The sequence below is a fragment of the Achroia grisella genome, unplaced genomic scaffold (assembly GCF_030625045.1).
Source record: "Achroia grisella isolate CSIRO2021 unplaced genomic scaffold, CSIRO_AGI_Agris_v1 utg874, whole genome shotgun sequence".
Classification (NCBI taxonomy): Eukaryota; Metazoa; Arthropoda; class Insecta; order Lepidoptera; family Pyralidae; genus Achroia; species Achroia grisella.
Window position 1 is genome coordinate 1,808,019 of NW_026713051.1, and position 21,317 is coordinate 1,829,335.

At 31.9% G+C, this 21,317-nt stretch overlaps 2 protein-coding genes across 2 annotated transcripts in view; both read right to left on the bottom strand.

The window, feature by feature from the left end:
- The window catches only part of LOC131853047 (uncharacterized), a 30,236-nt gene extending 13,641 nt beyond the window's left edge, over positions 1-16,595 (bottom strand). Inside the window, exons 1-7 of the mRNA XM_059203840.1 lie at positions 16,381-16,595; positions 14,659-14,858; positions 11,835-11,939; positions 11,568-11,738; positions 10,849-11,097; positions 10,558-10,703; positions 10,150-10,296 (exon numbers count right to left, since the gene is read on the bottom strand). Of these exons, the coding sequence (XP_059059823.1) occupies positions 10,150-10,296; positions 10,558-10,703; positions 10,849-11,097; positions 11,568-11,738; positions 11,835-11,939; positions 14,659-14,858; positions 16,381-16,480 (1,118 nt within the window). The 5' untranslated portion in view covers positions 16,481-16,595. The remainder of the gene's footprint in view (positions 1-10,149; positions 10,297-10,557; positions 10,704-10,848; positions 11,098-11,567; positions 11,739-11,834; positions 11,940-14,658; positions 14,859-16,380) is intronic.
- Positions 16,596-20,113: 3,518 nt separating this feature from the next.
- On the bottom strand, positions 20,114-21,317 carry LOC131853031 (venom allergen 3-like). Its single transcript, XM_059203824.1, has one exon. It carries the CDS (start codon positions 21,307-21,309, stop codon positions 20,206-20,208), a length of 1,104 nt encoding a protein of 367 aa, XP_059059807.1. The 5' UTR covers positions 21,310-21,317; the 3' UTR covers positions 20,114-20,205.

The window sequence follows — 21,317 nt, forward strand, 5'->3', positions numbered from 1 at the left end:
CGGCGGGTGCACCATTCTATTATCATTCATAAGAACTGATGGTAGGTGCCCCATTCCATTATCATCCATAAGAACTGACGGCGGGTGCACCATTCCATTATCATCCATAAGAACTGACGGCGGGTGCACCATTCCATTATCATCCATAAGAACTGATGGCGGGTGCACCATTCCATTATCATCCATAAGAACTGATGGCGGGTGCACCATTCCATTATCATCCATAAGAACTGATGGTGGGTGCACCATTCCATTATCATCCATAAGAACTGATGGTGGGTGCACCATTCCATTATCATCCATAAGAACTGATGGTAGGTGCACCATTCCATTATCATTCATAAGAACTGACGGCGGGTGCACCATTCTATTATTATCCATAAGAACTGATGGTAGGTGCACCATTCCATTATCATCCATAAGAACTGATGGCGGGTGCACCATTCCATTATCATCCATAAGATATGTTTATTTTTATATCTAAGTGTATTAGTCTTCCATTATCTTATTTTAACATTTCGAATAACGGGCTCATCGTGGAAAGATCCATACAAACTATAGCAAACTATAGTTTCAGAGTATTGACGATAGGGAATCTCCTATCTCTAACACTGTGTATATGAATATGAAATATATTCACTGCGGAAGTTTGCGAAGGTCTAACTACTGCAGTCGGGTATCTCAAACAGTTATTAAAAGTTTCTTCAGTCAGCAATTGTCTATTCGTAGACAACAGAAACTATTTACCATCAGACAAATCAAGTATCTGATACCATTGTAGTTGTATAAAAATGTACATATGTATCACTAACTGTGCCCGCGGCTTTGTCTGCGTGGAATAGTGACTAGATACCAAATAAAGAAAAAAATATTTAATGAAACCAAAAAAAGTCAAAGAATAAAGATACATCGTTGTAGCTTCAAAAATGACGAAATCCATACAAGCTTTCATGTCCTATTTTATTTTATCCCTTTAAGGGTAATTATAATACAAACATAGAATGTTATATATATTCATATTTAATCAACACCTTAAAAAAATCATTCATTCGGTTTCATAGTTCTATGACAATACTTTCATACAACCTTTCATCTCCTATTTCAACCCCTTGCAACCTTTATTTCGCAGTAAAACGTAGCCTATGTACTTTCTTACGATTTAGACTATGTGTACCAAATTTCATTTAAATCGCTTGGGCGTGAAAGCGAGACAGATAGACATTTATATTATTAGTAAAGATTGGAATTATCTCCAAATATGTAGTTCCTCGTAGTTCAAGCGATTTACTTTTTTACAAAGAGTTTTACTTATAAAAATGCAATCCTTATACAATAAAAAAAAATTGTCACGCTATACTGGGTCTCCCAAATTCTTCTATTAAATAACCGAAACTGTATATATCTTTCAATATATATATAATAAAACTATATATTTGTATATAATGTTAAAATACGCACTAGTCTCATTGTATGCTGTTAAACAAAAAACTTTGACTTACAACATCCTGTTTAGTTTCATGTTTGAAGTTCTGAAAAGAGATCCCTTGTGAAGCGGACAGCTGGTACGTAAGTAATACTAGATAAATATATATTACACTAGCTGTAGTCGCGACTTCGTCCGCGTTGAATTTAACTTTATTTTTCTAAAATAATAGATTATGCTAAAATAAAAGTAGCCTAAGTTAGGTACACCTTATTACATCAGCTATCTGGCAAAAAAAGTCCAGTGATGTAATAAGGAGTTACTTATTTTATTTTAGAAAAATAAAGTTAAATTCCACGCGGACGATTTCGCAGCAGCAACAGCTAGTTTTAAATAAATAAATACACAGTAACAAGTAAGATGTCGCATACATCATACAGAATCAACATAGAAATCACTACGCACTGATTCTTTGAGCAATCAGATAATATATCTTCAATTCTATAGTAAATTTAATTGAATCTTTTTTAGGCCAGGTTTAGAACTTAAGTTTACTAAGATAGTTTGTTGTTAAACCTTACGCAATTACCATAAAAAATAATTTGTTATTATTACGTAAACTTTTATTACTGTAACAACTAATTCTTTTGAAATTGTCTATAATTTTTCTGGCATACATAATATACATATTACAGTTCAAAATTCTAAAATTCATATATTCATGTAGGACATTTTAGCCGCTTATGAACTAACTAACTTATATTTTTTTCCTTACTAGTTCAGTATACAGATACAATTGAGAGCTGGCATCAATTGCAATAGGATAAAAAATAGGACAGTCAATTGATTTTTATCAATTGACTATCCTATTTTTGTTTTCAAAAGCCAGTTTATCTACAATAGGTGTTTATGTCTAATATTAAATGCATGAACTACTATTGCACGTTGCCCGTTACGTATATACTTATACATGTATACATATATATATTTTACAGCGTAAAGAACTAACGAGTTTGCGGCTCACCTAATGGTAAATGATTACCGCCGCCCATGAGCACCCGCAACTCCAGGGGAATTGCAAGCGAAACTATCTTTTCTTGTTTAATTAAGTATAGCATTCGTGATTTGACTTCTAGTGTTTAGTACCATGCTCTTCTGTTCAATAATGCTATTTAATGAAATAAATATTTTAAAATAATCGTTACCTATTTTTAGTCGAATTATGTGTAAGTTTCTGGAAGTCAATTTCACAACTTGATGGATTTATATTTTTTTTTAAATCCGCTACAATACTTAGACTTCATCCATCAAGTAGTAATATTTGTGTTACGGGGCGTCAGCAGCAACGAGAGATTATTAATTTATTTTTTCACTTATATGTATTTTTCACTTCAAGCATCTAAACCGAACTGGTCTGTGCATACAATATAGTGGTTATTTTTAAAGTCAATAGGTAGGTGGGACTGTTATGGTTGAATCAGAATGGTAACGATTTGATACCGTCAACAGCAACCGTTCGCCAGTGTGCCCCGATAAAGCAGATTTCAGTGATTACAACGCCATCTAGTTTGAATGACATAACGCCACAATATATCTTTAATTAATTAATATAAATTATGCTTATATACTTGAAGTAAATATATAAATAGTGAAGATTAAATCTAATTATAATTATGATATAAAATGTATGTTCTAGAAGTTTCATATAATCATATTTAATTTTGAGTAGAAGATATAAGTTCTGATTTGATCATAACAGTCGTACCTACCTACTGATTTTAAAAATAGAACCACCTTATTGTGTGCACAGTCCTGTTCGGTTTAATTGCTCAAAGTAAGAAGTACATATAAGTGAACGAAGAAATTAATAGTCTCTGTGTATTGTTTTGGAGTTACTTTTAAGGATATTTTTTTGTATCACATATAACCTTATAGACACTACCTACTTAATTTACGAAAATTATATACCTACTAAAACTGGCATCCAAGTTAATAAAGTTAATAAGTAATTAGTTTCTAACTAATTATATACCAAAACTTGGATGCCTTGAACTGGAATATATTTTCCAAATGTAGCCGTATGTTTACAAAGTTTTCTAATATAATAATAATAACCCTGGACAATTCACATAGCACCATCTAGTCCGAAGCTAAGCTGAGCTTGTGTTATTGGTGCTATATAACTCATATAATATTGAAGTACATTTTTTTGTATAAACATACAAAACACCCAGCCCGGTACAAACAATCATACTCATGATGATGATGAACAAATGTTTGCACTGCGCGAGGATTCGAACCCACAACCATAGGAATTAAATCGGTGTGCTAAAACACTAGACTGTGGCCATATATTATACTCGTAGTAAAGAAGTTTATAATAAACTAGCTAATCGCCCCGCACATGTAATATACACATAACCCTTCCGCTTGAGTCACTCTATCTATTAAAAAAACCGTTTCAAAATCCGTTTCGTAGTTTTAAGGATTTAAGCGTATATAGGGACGGACAGACAGCGAGAGCGACTTTATTTTATTCAATGTTATAATATATTTTATGATTTTCCAAAACCTAAAGCATTCTCATAGAATCTGTGCTTACAAAGGACAAGTGGCATATCTAGCATAGCAAAACAAATTTAATTAGATGCATAACAGTAATAAATTATTACAGTAATAATAATAAATAATTCACCACCGTACCACCCGCCAGAAACTAAAATACTACCCTGATCATCTGGATGAGTCCTCCACAGTGCGGTTGCTCCACAGAAACTTTTAGCCACGCACAACCACATTGTGGAATTACCACCCAGCAATGGTATTTCCGAACCGATACGATATATAAAAGGCCGACAACGTACTTACAATTCCCCTGATGTTGCGGGTGCTCATGGGCGGCGGTAATCACTTACCATCAGGTGAGCCGCATATTCGTTTGTCTCCTGTCTTATGAAAAAAAAAATTTCGTTTACACGGCACATTAAAGCTTTCATTTGTGTTACTGATTAATTAACCCGGACAGCACAATGGTGGTGTAAAATTTCAATTAGTATACGAGTATAGCTGTATTATTTGTTTCCAATTAATATTTTGAAATGTGCCCATCATATTTTTCGATCATTTCATTAATATATTCAAACACAAAACCATTTGCACATACTTTTATACTAGCGTCCATCCCTACAAGGAGCACCTGTTCCGTCATATTCGTGAATGGGTGTTGCTTTTTTCGTACATCTCTAATGCTGTTGACCGTTACAACTTCACATGATGGGGCGAGTGTATATAGCACTCCAAACCCGCGGAAGGACTTATGGAGCGGCTGACGGCCAACACGCACCTGACGTATAGTCTGAAGGGTTCGAAGCTCGACTCAGCCCGTTGTAATTTCGATCCCCGTTTGAATTGGAAGGGGTATCGATCGGAGGGGATAGGTGTTGCTTGCGAAGACTGGTCTGTTCAGGCCATGAACACTGATTTACACTATTTGCTTTTAATAAAATTTCAGTAGCATATACAATAAATTCTCCCAAAATTGAATTTAAAAATTAATCTGTATTATTGTAAATAATATTTGAAAAGAATACGTGTTGAGTTTCTTTTATTTCTTCTCATCTCGAAAATATTCCGAACTGACGGTAAATTTGACATATCACAAGAGTCTGTAATAGATCTTTATGAATAAATAAAAATAAACTAGTTAGGTATTTTCTATCCCTCTTACATTTTATTTACCTTCGACATTATTTATTATTTGTTTATTTATTCTACAGTCACTCTAAGTACTCCGCCTTTGTTAAAAGTAGTGTATCTTGTTCACTAATGAGTTCCAGTAATTTGATATCCGAGTCATTGCACTGCGATCGATACTATAGATGCATACGTAAATATACAAAGATATATATATATATATATATATATATATATACATATATATGTTACCTACTTTACACACTTCACAATATATGTATATATATGTATTCGGTATTACTAAATGAAAACACCAACTAAAACGAACAGCCTACTTCCAACGTTAAAAATTCAGTACCAAACGAATTCACAAATAAGTAAATAAAAAATTCCGAAGCATGGTGTTACATATAAAATAGTCTCATCTATATTTCTGGCCTCTACCTACTTCTATAAGAACACCACTACGTCGAAGCTAAACTAGGTAGATATTTATGACGAAATTGCATAAACTATTTTTATGTATAATAATTACTATGGTAAATAAGCTGACGGTTAATGAACTAAGAAGAAACTCAATTGTTTTTTTAAATAAGCTGCTTTATCTACATTGGCGTTGTTTATTTATATAGGCGACTAACTATACTCGCAACTTGGTCTGTATGGAATTTACTTTATTTTTCTAAGTTAAAAGTAGCCTAACTTACTCCTTATTACATCAGCTACCTGCTATAAAAAGTCGCGTCAAAATCAGTTCAGCCATTTTGAGATATTGACCGGAACAAACAGACAAACAGACAAAAATTGTAAATCATTTTGGTGTATGTATCCTATTTATATTCATGTCCATGTAGTAAAAAACGGTTATTTCCAATATGGAACATTCCAACATTTCCAAACAATCCAATATTTCTTATTTTTCTTCTCTTTCTTCTTCTTTATTTATATGTATAGATAATTACTATGGTAAACAAGCTGATGGCTAATGAACTAAGAAGAAACTCAATTCTTTTATTTTAAATAAACCGGTTTTTTTGCATGGGCATTGTTTATTTATGATTACCTATAAGTGGTAATAATCTCATATATAAATAAACATTCATAATTTATGTCAGTGAAGCTATTGCTATTATTTACAATTTTCCTTCAATCTCTTTATATACTATATAAATAGTAGCTTAAAAAAGTATGTTTTCAAATAATTTTTCTTTTAAATATGTATATGCATGATGTATCTACGATAACTTGTACAAATGAACTAAAACAAATATATGTATAAGTATTAAAAAACATACAAAACATTATTTTTGTATTGATTGCCGCATGCATTCTTATGTAAAATGTGAATACTATAACCACAGATAACATAATATTACATATATAACTATCAGATGGCAATTGTAAGCAGTTTTGACGTGGTCTGGTGTTTTGAGTAGTCATGCTCACTAAAATGTCCAGACTGGTGGCGGCGCGGCGGCGTGGTGGGCCGGGTCATTGGGCTCCCTAAAATATGGTCGAGCGCAGTGATGGCTAGCTCATCTGTCATACTCGTGAACGGGTGCTGCTTGTAGGAACTGGTCTGCTCTAATCACTATGACTGATTTCCTCTTATTAATTGTTTAACCAGTTGGTTATATATTCAATATTTTTTCTATTTGAGTATTTAATTGAATTAGTGCTAATTGGTGGTTTGTATTCACACACTTAAACTTAAAAATAGAAAGTAATAATAAAATTATTTAAAAGAGCAACACGCAAGTTTCTTGCTCGTTCTTCTTGTGATGAAATAGCTTTCCGAATGAGCGGTAGATTAAAAAAATGTAATGACTATTCAAAAGTGCTTCAATGTAAGTTTATTTGAATAAATGATTTTCTATTCTATTCTATTCTATTCTTATTAGACGAAACATATTTCATAATTTTAAATACGCATCATGTTAACTGACATTAATTAAACAACGGAACAAAGGCATTGTTTGTTTGAATTCAATAACGAATGTAAACTGTGCATTGTTCTGAACTTCAGGATAGTTACCCTGCTTTTATGGACAGAGATCGCACGAGTAGAACGTTCCCAACAAATAATATCATTAATTAAGCATATTAAAACATATTTATGATGCTTTTGTTTGTATACCTAATTGAAGTTTAAGTTACAGAATAGTTATTTAATATTCACCTAAACTATTTTAGTATTTCGTAGGTTGCTTAGTGATTTTTTTTTTCTAAGAAGTTGGAGTCGAGGTTCCTGCCGTATGTGACTAATATGCTGCCCACCTTCATGAAGGAGTACTACTGGCCGAAGGTTGATGTATCGACGCTACCTTGGTATATAACCGTGACCATAGGGGACGAATTATATTTATATATTTTTTAACTTTTAGAATGACGTCCTTACTAATATTGCAAATGCGAAAGTAACTCTGTCTGTCTGTTGAGCTTTCACGTATAAACTACTGAACTACACAGATAGTCTAGATTTTGAGAAATTACATAATCTACGTTTTAATGAAAAAAAGTTACAAAGGGTTGAATGGGTAGATGATAGGTTGAATGGAAGTGTCGTCATTTTTAACGCAAATAGCTTAAAACTTACTTTTGAGACTGTTGACTAAATATAAATAAATATGGCATTCAAAGTCTGTAAAAATGTTACCCTTAAGCGGTTAAATAAATTAGGGGCTGAAAGTTTGTATGGAATATAGGCATTTTTGAAGCTTGAAAGATGGAACTACTGCAAATGGTTTATTAAGTATTTAAACGTATATGTCTCATTTGTAAAATAATTAGGCAAAATAATTAAAAATTATATCCGAGGTTACTTCTCTTAGACGAAATCGCAAGCATGGCTAATTTACTATGTTAATAAAATGATAGTAACAAAATAAATCTACATAGCTTTCATTTTGTCTTATTTATAAAATAATTAAAAATGATATCCAAAGTGTCACTACTCCTCGCAGATCAAGTCACGGGAACAGCTAATTTACTATGTATATAAAAATAACAGTAGGTAATAAGGCAAATCTACAATGTCTTCATTTTAGTAACTGTACATAGTGCCTAATATGTAAATGCATAGCTTTATATGACTTTAGATCACCACACAACTGGTGGGTTCTCGTGCTTTGTCAACTTATGCATAACAATGTTGAGTAAAACAGAGAGCGACAATGAAACTGTTTTATCACTATGTTATTTTTTTACAACTGTATTTAATATTGATGCTTAAATTAGAGTGTATCTAGATCTAGATTGATGATCTTAATAATTGTCCTTATGCCAAAACAAAACTAAATAATCGTATTTTAATGAATATCTATTTAACTTCATGATTATTATTGTAATAATTTAGTAAAACATTAATAATATATATATAACTAGCTGTACCCACGACTTTGTCCGCGAGGATTTTAACTTTAGTTTTCTAAAAATATAGATTTTTTCTAAAATAAAAGTGACCTATATTACTCTTTATTACATCAGCTACCAGCCAATAAAAGTCCCATCAAAATCGGTCCAGCCATTTCAGAGATTAGCCGGAACTAACAGTCAGACACACAGACAGACAAAAATTGTAAAAAATGTTATATTGTAGTATATAGCGTATTTATATTCATATGATTATATTCTTTACTACATGTAAAGAATGGTTATTTCAATATTACAAACAGACACTCCAATTTTATTTATATGTATAGATGTAGATATAGATTAGGTATACGTATTTAATTTATAATTTCAAATCAAGTTTTTTTTGTGGCATAAATAATAACAATTCGTTCAGTTTGTAGAATGTGAAAGGCTGCTGTAAAAGAACTTCACAACCTTCGAGTGCTCTTCATTAAAAGTTTGAATTAAAGGCAAGTAAAAGTTATATAGTAAAAGGACAACATAAAAGAGAACATCGATTGTAGCTAAGTAACTGTATCTTGCGGTATTTTTTGTCGAATACATGTAAAAACACGGATATCGATGTAACTTTACAGTAACATAGCTTATATATCATAATAACACATAGGCTATAGTTTAAAGAGATATTATGTAAATTGGGCGAAATATATAATGATAAATGTCAAGTAAGTGTGATGCAGCAAAGTAGCGCAAGTCAACTTTTATGTTTATTTTTAATTATCTACATGGTAAATTAAGATTAATTATATATACATTTTATTTAATCTTTTTTTTTCTTTAGCATGTTTTTATATTGCAACATTGTTGAAAAGCACTGAATAAATATTTTTTATCTTTATCTTTATCTAGCAATATAGCGACGACATATGTAGGGTAGTCATTGGAAGAGAAGGACTGAAGATCGTGCCCAGTGGCATGGACTGCAATGAGCTGATGATGATGATGATGATGATGATGATGATGATGAATGAGCCGGATACTACGTACTAAAATAATACTTAGAAACCAATCAAAGCTTCAACAGACATTCACGTAAATAGAAATGTTTGTACACCAATACAATGTAAACACTTTCAATTTCTTCTATCGAGTAACTATAATAAAAAAAAAACATTGTATTGAATATTTGTGTTTACACAAAAACAATTACTGTGCTCTGAGTAACTGTTTTTTCAGGAACGGTATATTAAGGTTTCTTAAAGTTCGCAACGCGCATGTAACACCAAGTATGTAACATCATGTAACATCATGTACAATCAGATAGGCCATATGCTTGTTTGCCACCATATATAATAGTATAAAAAAAACTTGTTATATCTTCATAACAATATTAAAGATACTAGATGCTTGTGGGGACTGGTCTATCCGGTTTACGAACACTGATTACACTATTTGCTTTTGACAAAATTACATTAGCATATGCTGGTGGCCACGCTATTCTTCCCAATTTGAATTTAAAAATAAATTTCTTCTATTGTAAACAACATTTGAAAACAATACGAGCTGAGTTTATTATCAGTACATCTCAGCTCGGGAGCATTCCCAACTGACGGTAGATTTGCCAATCATAAATGTGAGTAATAGACCTATGAATATAGATATTTTGATTTGAAACTCACTGAGCAGTTCTCTCTTGTCCGACATTCTTTAAAGAGTCCAGCATTATAATAGCATGCTTGCGGTCTTCAATCAATGCATCCCTCTTTAAGCCATTTACAGTCAATTGCATCATAAGTCGCTCTGTTTGATAGTGCTGCTCCTTTAACCTAGGATTTCGAAGTAACCAAATTTTAGTGAATATCTATAACTACCATTGGGATCCTAATAAAAAAATATATTGTCATGACTAAAATAATTCAATTAGCAAATTATCGGAACAACACAATTTGAATTTTAAAATATTGTTTTCACATTACAGAGCAAAGTTTGAAGATAAGCACGCTTACAGGCGACTCAACTATTGTTTTGATAAATTCAGTAATACTACATTATCTGGTATTATTATTATAATTTATTTTTTATATTACCTAAGAAGTATTTGTTCAAATGACGACACTAAAGTAGCCTTTTGGAGAGACTTGCAAATTCCCATCACCTCCTCTAATTCCCAGTGAACAGAGTGTTTACTGCCCGCATCTTCATCTTCATATAAATCGTCAAGATTTGTTGCTTCCTAGTAACAAATATTAAAGGAACAGTCAATTTCATTAAAACTTACGGTACTTTTCCTGCTATTCATACAGTGGGAGATTACATATGAATTTATAACATTAGGAGCATAATAAATATTATTAATATTCTCTCGGCAATGCACTTACTTCTTTCCTTATTAAATTTGGGAAAGAATCTGTCAAATAAGCTACTTCACGTCGAACCAACTTCAGTGTTCTTTCTCTCTCCTTCATGTTAGCCTTGATCTCTTTCTCCAATTTACTGAATTCGAATTTTCTGTCGTCCAGATATTCCATCGCAAGCTGACCCATTTCTGTAGCACCCATTAAGCATTTGCCTTGAGCTCGACAGTCCAATTTTAATGCTTCCAGTACGACAGTAAAGTATGACGAGTCCTATTAACAAATAAGCACTAAAATAAACAATCGGCCATAGCCTTTCTCTTAAAAAATCTACTGTAATAAATGAATTTTATGAAATACCTACTTAATTAAATATTTTTAGTTTGTAATAAAAGTTATTAGTATGAAAAGGTTTGCATTTATCGTAGAGTGATAATCGTATAACTATGTAACTATATGTCGTCAACTAGTAAATTCAGATTGCACTATTGCTGTAATTAGAATATATAAAAAATACGTATATTTTATCGGATTTGGTTACATAGATTATTAGACATTAGACAACACAATAAATTTAAAAAATATATTATATATTATATTAACTTGACTGCTTTTGTATTAATAGTAATATGGTCTGTATTCTATTAGAGATCTCTAATCTCACTAGGTATATGTGATATTATTATTTTTTTTATTGTCTAATATACGAGTGAACATAACAGTGTTCATAACTATGTCGTTACCTTTTTCAGTATATCCAGAATTTTCTTATACATAACCTTGATGGCTAAGGCAGCATTCTTCTTTATATTAGCTCGCTGTACATAATTAGCGACAGCTTGTTCTTTCTTCTCCGCTGGTAACTTCCCACCGACTTCATATATAAGGCGATCACGTAACTCGGCCGACTCTAGCTACGCATATTGTTTTTAAGACTTTGTAAGTCGTCAGAATATGAGCAAGTAATCGGAAAAAGGATATATTATTATGAATAAACAATTTGCTTATACCTGAGTTAAACGAAACTTTTCCATTTTATTCTTTTTCGTGTATCTTATCCTATCGAGCTGCTTTCGTTTGTTGAAATTCTCTTGATGTATACTTTCCAGTACTTTCTGCAATAAGAAAAATGGTACAAACGAATATACTATCAATAACAAATAAATATTTATCATTATTGGAATCATTAATAATATTTGACATTACTATACGTAGAAACCAGTACGTTATTTTAAATATTTTAATGCAACGAATTTAGGCATAAAAAAATCGTCTAATTATTACGTTATAATAGTACTAAAAATATCCATATTGGAATCAATCAACAGTTATAATTTTTATCGCGGTTTATTTATTTAAATATCCAAAGTCCCTAGATCATTTGCTAATCTTAATCCCTTTATGAAGATAATATTAATATTATCAAAATGTTATTCATTAGGTACTATACAGAAACGTATTGCATGAATACAGTTTGATACTTTGTACTTAGTCAAGTTAGATGCGCTAAACTGAAAGGAAATATCATTAATACAAATTTCGCTTGGAGCAGCAAATCTATATATTACATTTCCAGACTATTCCAATAAGTACCACGGTGTAGTGCTTCGAAACTTCTAGACACGAGTTACAGTTTTGGTTGCAGGGAAAATGGATGCGTGTACATATATACCTTGCTTATATACTATATTGAATAGATATATGAGTTAAGTTTACTCGTATAAAACTATCACGAACTAATTATTTAGGTTCTATATATTATTTCCTTATAATGTTATATATACAATTCTCATGTCTCAGTGTTTATTACGATACTTCTCCCAAATGGTTTGAGCGATTTTTATGAAATTTTATAAGTTAATACTGATTACTCAGTAGGTCTGAGAATCGGCTATTATCTATGTGATAAGGGTTGTCCACCCCTAACATTTTTTAATTTTTATGACCAGTATTTTATTTTTTTATAATGTGACATTTAAAATATATACAACCCTAAATTTCCACTCATCATCACCAACCCCTATTTTTTGGTAGCAATTTTAATTTATATGGCAAAACGACGTTTGCGGGGTTAACTAGTAACTGTATATTATTTGCTATAGGATACGCATTATTAAAACATCCAATAGGATTTAGACTACCTAAACTTAATATACCTAAACAATAAACTTAATAAACCTAAATACTTTTCTGTGACCAGTTGAATTATATTGTACTAGTTGTCCCGCGACACTTTGTCTGCATTTCATTTCCCCACCTTTTGCTATATTATTCATTCCCTCTCTACTCCTATTAATCGTAGCATAATTATATAGCTTACAAATGGACTATCCAACACAAAAAAATTTTCAATTCTAACCAGTGGTTACTGAGATTAGCCCTTTCAAACAAACAAACTCTTCAGCTTTATAATGTAAGTATAGATTTAATGAAAACTTAGGATTTGAGCTTTCTCTATTAATTTAATATTATGTAATCTGACTCACCAAACAGGAATCATCTCATTTTCCAAAGTTTAACAAGACACATTGTGACACATTTCACTCAGGGAATGGGTGACGGGTCGGAAATGAATAGGACCGGGATACCAAAATATATTAACCGGCCCATAGGTATCTAATCTTTATGGGAATATTATAATCGTTATATATAAAACTAGCTGTTCCCGCAACTACGTCCGCGTGGAATTTAACTTTATTCTTCTAAAATAAAAGTTTTTTCTAAAATAAACTTTTATTTAGGTAACTGATATAATAAGGAAGTAACGTAGGCTAAGTAGCCTACTTACTACTACTGCCAAGAAAAGTCCCGCCAAAATCGGTCCAGCCATTTCAGAGATTAGCAGGAACAAAGACAGACAGACAAAAATTGAAAATAATGATGTTTTGGTGTATCTATTCTATTTATATTCATATGCATGTAGTAAAAAACGGTTATTTCAATATCAGATCAAATTGCAGTAAATATATATAAATCGTTTTCAAAAATACATATTACCAACCGAACAAAACTGTGACTCACGAGAAAATTTATGGAAATTCTCGAAATAGCAGCCGATGACAAGCAGTGTATTAAAATTGTAAGATTAAAAAGTAACATCTGTGTGGAAGATGAAATTATTATCTGTAGCTGACTCTGATGAATTTGGTATGTATACAAATATGCTTATGTTATAGTAATCGAAATTTCAATACAAAATACAATAGTTTTTATTTAAAAATTTAACCAATTGACGACCTCGGTGGTCTAGCAGTTTAGCAGAGCGCCTTACTTCCTATGGTCGCAGGTTCGATTCCTCGCACGGCACAAATATTTGTATTCATGAGCATGATTGTTTATAGCGGTAGGTTATACGAAAAAAAATGTATATCTATGTATTTGTATCAGTTATCTAGTACCCATAACACAAGTTTTAGCTAGCTTAACTTGGGTTTAGATAGCGCTGTGCAAAATGTCCTGAAATTATAATTATAATTATTTAACTAAAACGAAAAGACAAAAACAATTTTGATTTGATTGCCGAAATTTAGGATTGTATGTATGTTTTAAGCCGCATTATAAAAATTAAAAAAAAATGTCGATAAAAAAATTTGCGATGAGCCACCTCACATCTAGGGGTATAAAATTAGTTGTAAACCTATTCTCAGACCTACTGAATATTAGTGAATATACATATAAAATTTCATCAAAATCGATGGAGTATAAACACTAAACCAGTGACACGAGAATTTTATATATTAAAAGGCGTTTGGTTTTCAACTACGAAACAAGCTCAAAATGTAATTCTACGTGTATTATATACTGTATATTGTTGTAATATATAATTCTTCTCACATCGGCCTGACTATTCATATAGGTAAGCTGCAATCTCTTGTGTTCCTGAAATGCATTTCTTAAAAACTGTTTGTCTCCATAGACAGCTACGCCGAGCTCGTCGCGTTTTGTCGAGATATCTTTACGAAGCTGTTTTATGTCACGTAAGTATCGCTTCTTTTGTTTGGCTAAGTCTCCTTCATGGATCTTGCGATCACGTTCTAAAATGAAATATAATAGACTAGACTTCGTTCAACAAAAGAAACATTAACCGGACACATGATAGTCTTGGTAAGTTACTTTAACAATAGAAACGGTAACCAATACAATACAATACAATGCAACACAAAGGAGAGATTTTCGTTTAGTACTTGTGTTTATTTATAACGTATGAATTAATAAATTTTTAAAAGAATTTATATATTATTTTATTACACATGTATATCTATATCATATATATATTATATGTATAAATCATCAAAGAATATCATGGGTGTCGTAACTGGCTAATCACAAATGTATTTTATATTTTAAAATTGTATTTAAATTATCACTTATTTCATTCTGTTATATCAATACTATCCAAATGTATATTTTCTCCGTATACCTAGCCTTTATTTCGTTTTTACCTATATACAAATAACATAAAACTACAACAATTGGCAATGGTATGAGATCCAAGCAGAATTAAACTATAACGATGGCAAAAATAATTATCAAAATTGGTGTAATATAAAGACTACTTATATACTTACGTACGTACATAAGTGCACGCATAAAGAATAGAGCCGAATTAAAATTTTCCTTGTTTTTAAATTTGATTGAACATTAAGATTAGATAAAAGGTATCTAGGACATAATAGATAAATATGATACCAATCTGCTGATCTATAGTAATAAATTGGTAACGTTGACTTTATTTCGTTCTACATGGCTCTAGAAACACGGATGTAAATCTTAACTATGTAAGTTGATAATTAAAAGAACCTAAACACAAAAATATTTTAGATATATGAATAAGTTAACTAAATATTTTTTTACCACGTATGTAAGTAGCATACAAGCATACTGGCCGGTAACCGTTTACCATCAGATGGGCAGTACTAAATATATATTTACATTTTCATAATTATATATGGTTTTCAATTACAACTAAATAAATTGAAAGTACTACGGAAATTCCTTCATTTTGGTAAATATTAATATTATTCAATTAGCTGGTATAATCTTTTAATGTCTATGGAAAACAGTCTCAAGGGGAAACTAATGCGGTGCCAAACTAATTAGCACTCAATTAGATCAGCTTAATATAAGCGTGCATTGATAATATATATGACTAGCTGTACACGCGACATCGCCCGCGTGGAATTTAACTTTATTTCTAAAATAAAAGTATTTTTCAAAAACAAAAGTAGCCCAAGTTACTCCTTATTACATCAGCAAGCTGCCAAAGAAAGTCCCGTCAAAATCTGTCCGGCCATTTCAGAGATTAGCCGGAACAAACAGACAGACAGACAAAAATTGTAAGAAATGTTATTTTAGTGCATGTACCGTATTGATATTCATAAGCATGTAATAAAAAACGGTTATTTCAATATTATAGAGACTCCAATTTTATTTATATGTATAGATGACTCTGATAGGCTTCTGCCTGCTTCTTGTACAGCTATAGAATAAAGTGTCGTAACATTGACAAAAAATGTACTATAATAACTATCACATAATAAAATATGCACTGCATACCATACAGTTTTATGAGTCCCCTATATTGATTTATCTTGTCCTTTATCACCCAATTTTCATCCTGCATTCCATGAATACGAACTTTTGCGGCGGTTAACATATTTACAAATATTTTTAGTAACAGTTCTTTATGAATATGAAAGTATCAATATAAAAAATTTGAATATAATAACATAACAAAATTCATTAAAATTATCTCTTTGCGATCTTTTCTCTTTTTATTATTATTGTTTTTTATGACAGTTAATGATTTAATTCTCTTTGGTCAGTCAGTTTTAATTTTAACTATGGAGTTTGTGTCATGTAAACGTATCTACCGACGTAGCTATCAACTACAGCTAGCGCCGCTCAAAACTAGATCTTTAGCTTTGGTTCTTGTTTTGAATAGCTGATTGTATGCTGATTGTGTGGACTTTAGCAACATAGTGTAGACCTATTGTTTCCAAGAACTATCTGCATTCTCCGTGTAAATTATAATAAAAAACCTATGTAATAATATACAAATACTTTAGCAAATTTGGGTAAACCTATTGGGCAGAGGCAGTTGATAATATACAATAAACTTGTATTATATAAGTGCAATTGTTTTATTACTTTTATTGTTTTATTAAAGATATAAATTATGGAGAAGAAAAAAAACTTGGGATACATTACAAGGAGAGAGAGTGACGTTTGACATATTTTAGACAAGTTGATACTGACATTGACAGTTACATGTGATTGACTAATAGAGCGTGATTACATTATACATTTAACAAATCAAACGAAACATTTAAATACGATTATTTAAATTTCTTCTAATTAAAAACACCTACTTTAGCAATACCTCCGTTTCCGTGAACAATATTCAATAAATTGTTGATTTAAATTAAATTTTTATTATTATAGTCTTTTATTCAGACTTTCTGGATTATTTTTTTTTCTTGCTTTTTATACAATATCAAGTTCTTGGTCGTCTGCTTGCTTTAAAGCAAAGGCCTCCTCTAATCTTTTCCACTCTGTTCTGTCTTGTGTGATCCTGGTCCATAGCTTCCCTGCTGTTATAACTATTTCATCCTCCCATCTTTTAATTGGTCGTCCTCTTTTTCTGTGTCCTTGTCTTGGGTACCAAGTAGTTATAACCTTGCTCCATTTATTCTTTCCACGTAATGTGTGTCCGATCCAGCGCCATTTTAGCTGTCTAGTTAGCATTTATATCTTGTGTTTTAGTTAAATTTCTAATTGTTTGGTGATTTATCTTTCTATTTTTCTCTTTCCTATCATACTTCTTTCCATGGTACGTTGGCAAGTTAAGACAAGTTTAAGGCAAGTTGATTTAAATTACCCAATATAAACACTGAAATTATTTCTCAAAAGCCGTTTTCAAGAAACAAGAGAATAGACATTTAAATATTTTAGTTTATTTGCGAGCTATCGTTTTGTATGTATAAAGGATAAAACTGCGATATACAGTCATAGGTACGGCATAAGCTCTCTGAAAGGAAAGCAGATAAAACTGCAATTGTATTGAGAATTGCCTTTAACTTTCCGTCGCGTTCGGAGAAGTAGATATTACGTATTCAATACTCGATTTATATTTAGATTTATTTATTTGATAGAAAGCCGTTGTATTTCATGTGCATATCAATACACTAATTATACTTTGTAAATGATATCTAAGATGCAGTGTAGATATTGCATCTAATAAGGAGCAGGACATTGTCAATGATATACGAACCAAGAATAACCTGATATTGTGGGTGACGTAGCTGGAGTCGAGCCACAACGTGAGTTTCAAGGGGTCTGTGGCCCACCAACATGATGTCCACCTTCATGAAGGAGGACTACTGGCCGAAAGGTGTGGTATATCGGCGCCACTGTGGCAGATTGTCGTCATCAGTGCCGTGTCCACACAGACAATACCAAGATATTAAATATTAAAGTATATGTATATTAGTCTATAAGGTATTTATAATATGGGTCTAAAAGTCGCTGTCGCTGTTTGTCCCTATATATGCTTAAATCTTTAAAACTACGCAACGGATATTGAAGCTTTGTTTTTAATGGATGGAGTGATTCTAGAGGAAGGTTTATATATTATTCATAGTACATCTGTGCGAAGCCGGGGTGAGTAGCTAGTTAATAAATAAAACAAAATAAATAATACGAAAGTATAATCCATACCTACACCAATAGAATTTAGGTAAATCTAGTTTGTAAACATACACAGTTTATGTACATGGATAATTCGTTACCATGCAAACGAGATATGTGTGTGTTGGTCCAAATATTGTGAGAGATCGCTGACAGTGTCAACATTTGCCAATGTTCCACAACAGCCCTATGATTATATAAGATCGGACCAGCAGCCCCGGTGTCCGGATTTAGGCGCTACTATAACAACCATATGCACATTTATACAATAGATTTCATATTGTAACATCAAAACACATTAAAGTAACAAAATTATTTCGGCATTATGATATTTTCTTAGATCCACTTTTAATTAGGTAACAGTAGAATAGAATAGAATAAAATAAAAAATCCTTTATTCAAATAAACTTAATTTAAGCCTTTTTGAATTTAACTTTTTTTTAATCTACCGCTCATTAAGCTATCTCATCACAAGAAGAATGAGCAAGAAACTTGCACACAAGTTTTTTTCTCTTTTAATTTTTTTTAAATTTTTGCTCTTTTAAATAATCCTTGTAAGTTTACATATTACAAGTCGAAACGTGTGAAAACAATTTTTAAATAAGTCGAGCTGCGTCGTTTTAGCCTTCACTAATTTATTTAACTGGAGTGTAATTATTCAATCTTATTGACCTTAAATACACACTGCACCGTAATATATTAACCACTAGTTTCTTTGGCTACTTTCGTCTCATATATATGTATTTATGTTCATATTCAGTCACTTAAATGGTAAGCAGATATAATTTTTGTACTCATAAATAATATTTACGGAATACATGTAATAGATTTTAAATATAAAATCTATGTAAAAATGCTTGTATCACGCTCATATATTGTCTCCGCTCCTATAGGTATACAGGTACACCATAGGTATGTAGATATTACCTAGTGTATCATTATCAATACATAGTATAAAACAAAGTCGCTGTCGCTGTCTGTCCGTTCCTATCTATGCTTAAATCTTTAAACTACGCAACGGATTTTGAAGCCATTTTTTTATTAGATGGAGTGATTCAAGAGGAAGGTTTATATGTATAATACATGTACACCAGTGCGAAGCCGGAGTGGGTAGCTAGTATTAGATAAAAGATATATTCTGTTTCTATCTAATTTATAGCGTTTCTTTCCCTTCTGAAGTACAGTGTTGCACTATTTTTGGAACAATGTCCGAGTGCCCGAGTGTCCTGAATGAACGTTCTATCCCTGTCCTCTTTCATATTGTATGTCTATTAATCTTTTATCGCACCTTCTTTCTGTATAGATTAATCACATTAATTACATTCGATTATCACAAGAAATACTAATCTTGGCATATCAGAAAATTATACTGTAAATTGAAGAAAAATCTACTGTAAGTTGTAAATAGGAAGGAAAATGTAATAAGGTACATAACTATTATTAACTACAACGACAAAGAATTAAATTTTTTTGTAGTGTATTAATATTTTCCTTATTATATCAAAAGAAGATAAAATTAACATTGTTTTATTTATTTACCTATAGGTAGGATTTTTTTTTTGTATATTCCTATAAAGCAATAAAAAGATATTATTACAAACACAAGTCATTAAAAAATAGTAATTAGAGTATTTAAAAATCACTTTAAAAGTGCAGAAACAAATTATTAACTATTTTCTTTCAACTTTGTCATTACTGACTATCCGGATCGCCGAGGACAGAACATAAAGCACGATGAGTCCGATCCCCACATTGAGTACCCTGTGGACAATTAGTGCACGTGGCACCAGCCTCATAAATAGGAAATCCGTCTACATTCCCAGCCGGTCCATAATTGCAAAATGTGAATGCTATAATCTTAGGTTCCTTTCTTTTTTTATAGTTACTAGCACTCTCGTAAACGCCACGATGCAATGGTGACTCTTTGACTTTTGTTTTCTTGGTAGCAACAAAATCTTCAAGAAATGGATAATTGGAAGTTGTCATATACTTTGTACGTCTTAATATATTCTCCTTGCTTGTTGTTCTAGTGACAGTAAGGTTCTGATCTTCATCGCGCGATTCCAGGTTATTTATTCTTCTTCTCTTACGAAAAAGTACGCAGGATGGCTTTTTTGTAGTGCACAAAGCTTGAGAACACCCTAAGCGCCAAGTGGATGCCCAAGCAGCTGCTGAATACCAATGAGCGTTACATCCTCCCGGAGCACTGCAATTGGTCTGTTTAAATGACCACACATGATCTGGTGCTAGAACTCTAGATCCTGAGAACCATGCATCCACGGCATCTGTTAACAATTGCGCTTCAGTAACTCTCGGTAAGACCGGACGCACATCCATGTTTTGAAGAACGTTAAATCTAATTGTGTTACGACATTCATCGTGACGTTTTTGACACTGTCGAGCCCAAACCTGTGCCATTTCTTCGAGTTCGTAATCCCAATACATCTTACGCATATTAGTAGCAGGAGGTTGCCCCGCTTCTAAACCCATCGCTATGTTATCTCTATGCCGGTTATGAAGAAGCAACATTTGGTATCTCATCCACGTTGTCATGCCTGACGCATATAACCTAGGACTTTGTTTATTGGCAGTTATGCACATTGTGTGCTGGTTCTTCAGAGAGCAATCCGGATGGCTGCAATAATCGTACAGTCCATTTTTATTATCGTCTGTGTTATTTTTTTGAGTCGAAAGAGTGTTTCGTAATAGAAAACTGCTAAGAACTAAGTAAAAAATAAAATACATGATCCGAAATCGTGTTGAAATGAAGGCATATGCCAAAATTAGTTGTATCATTAATGTCA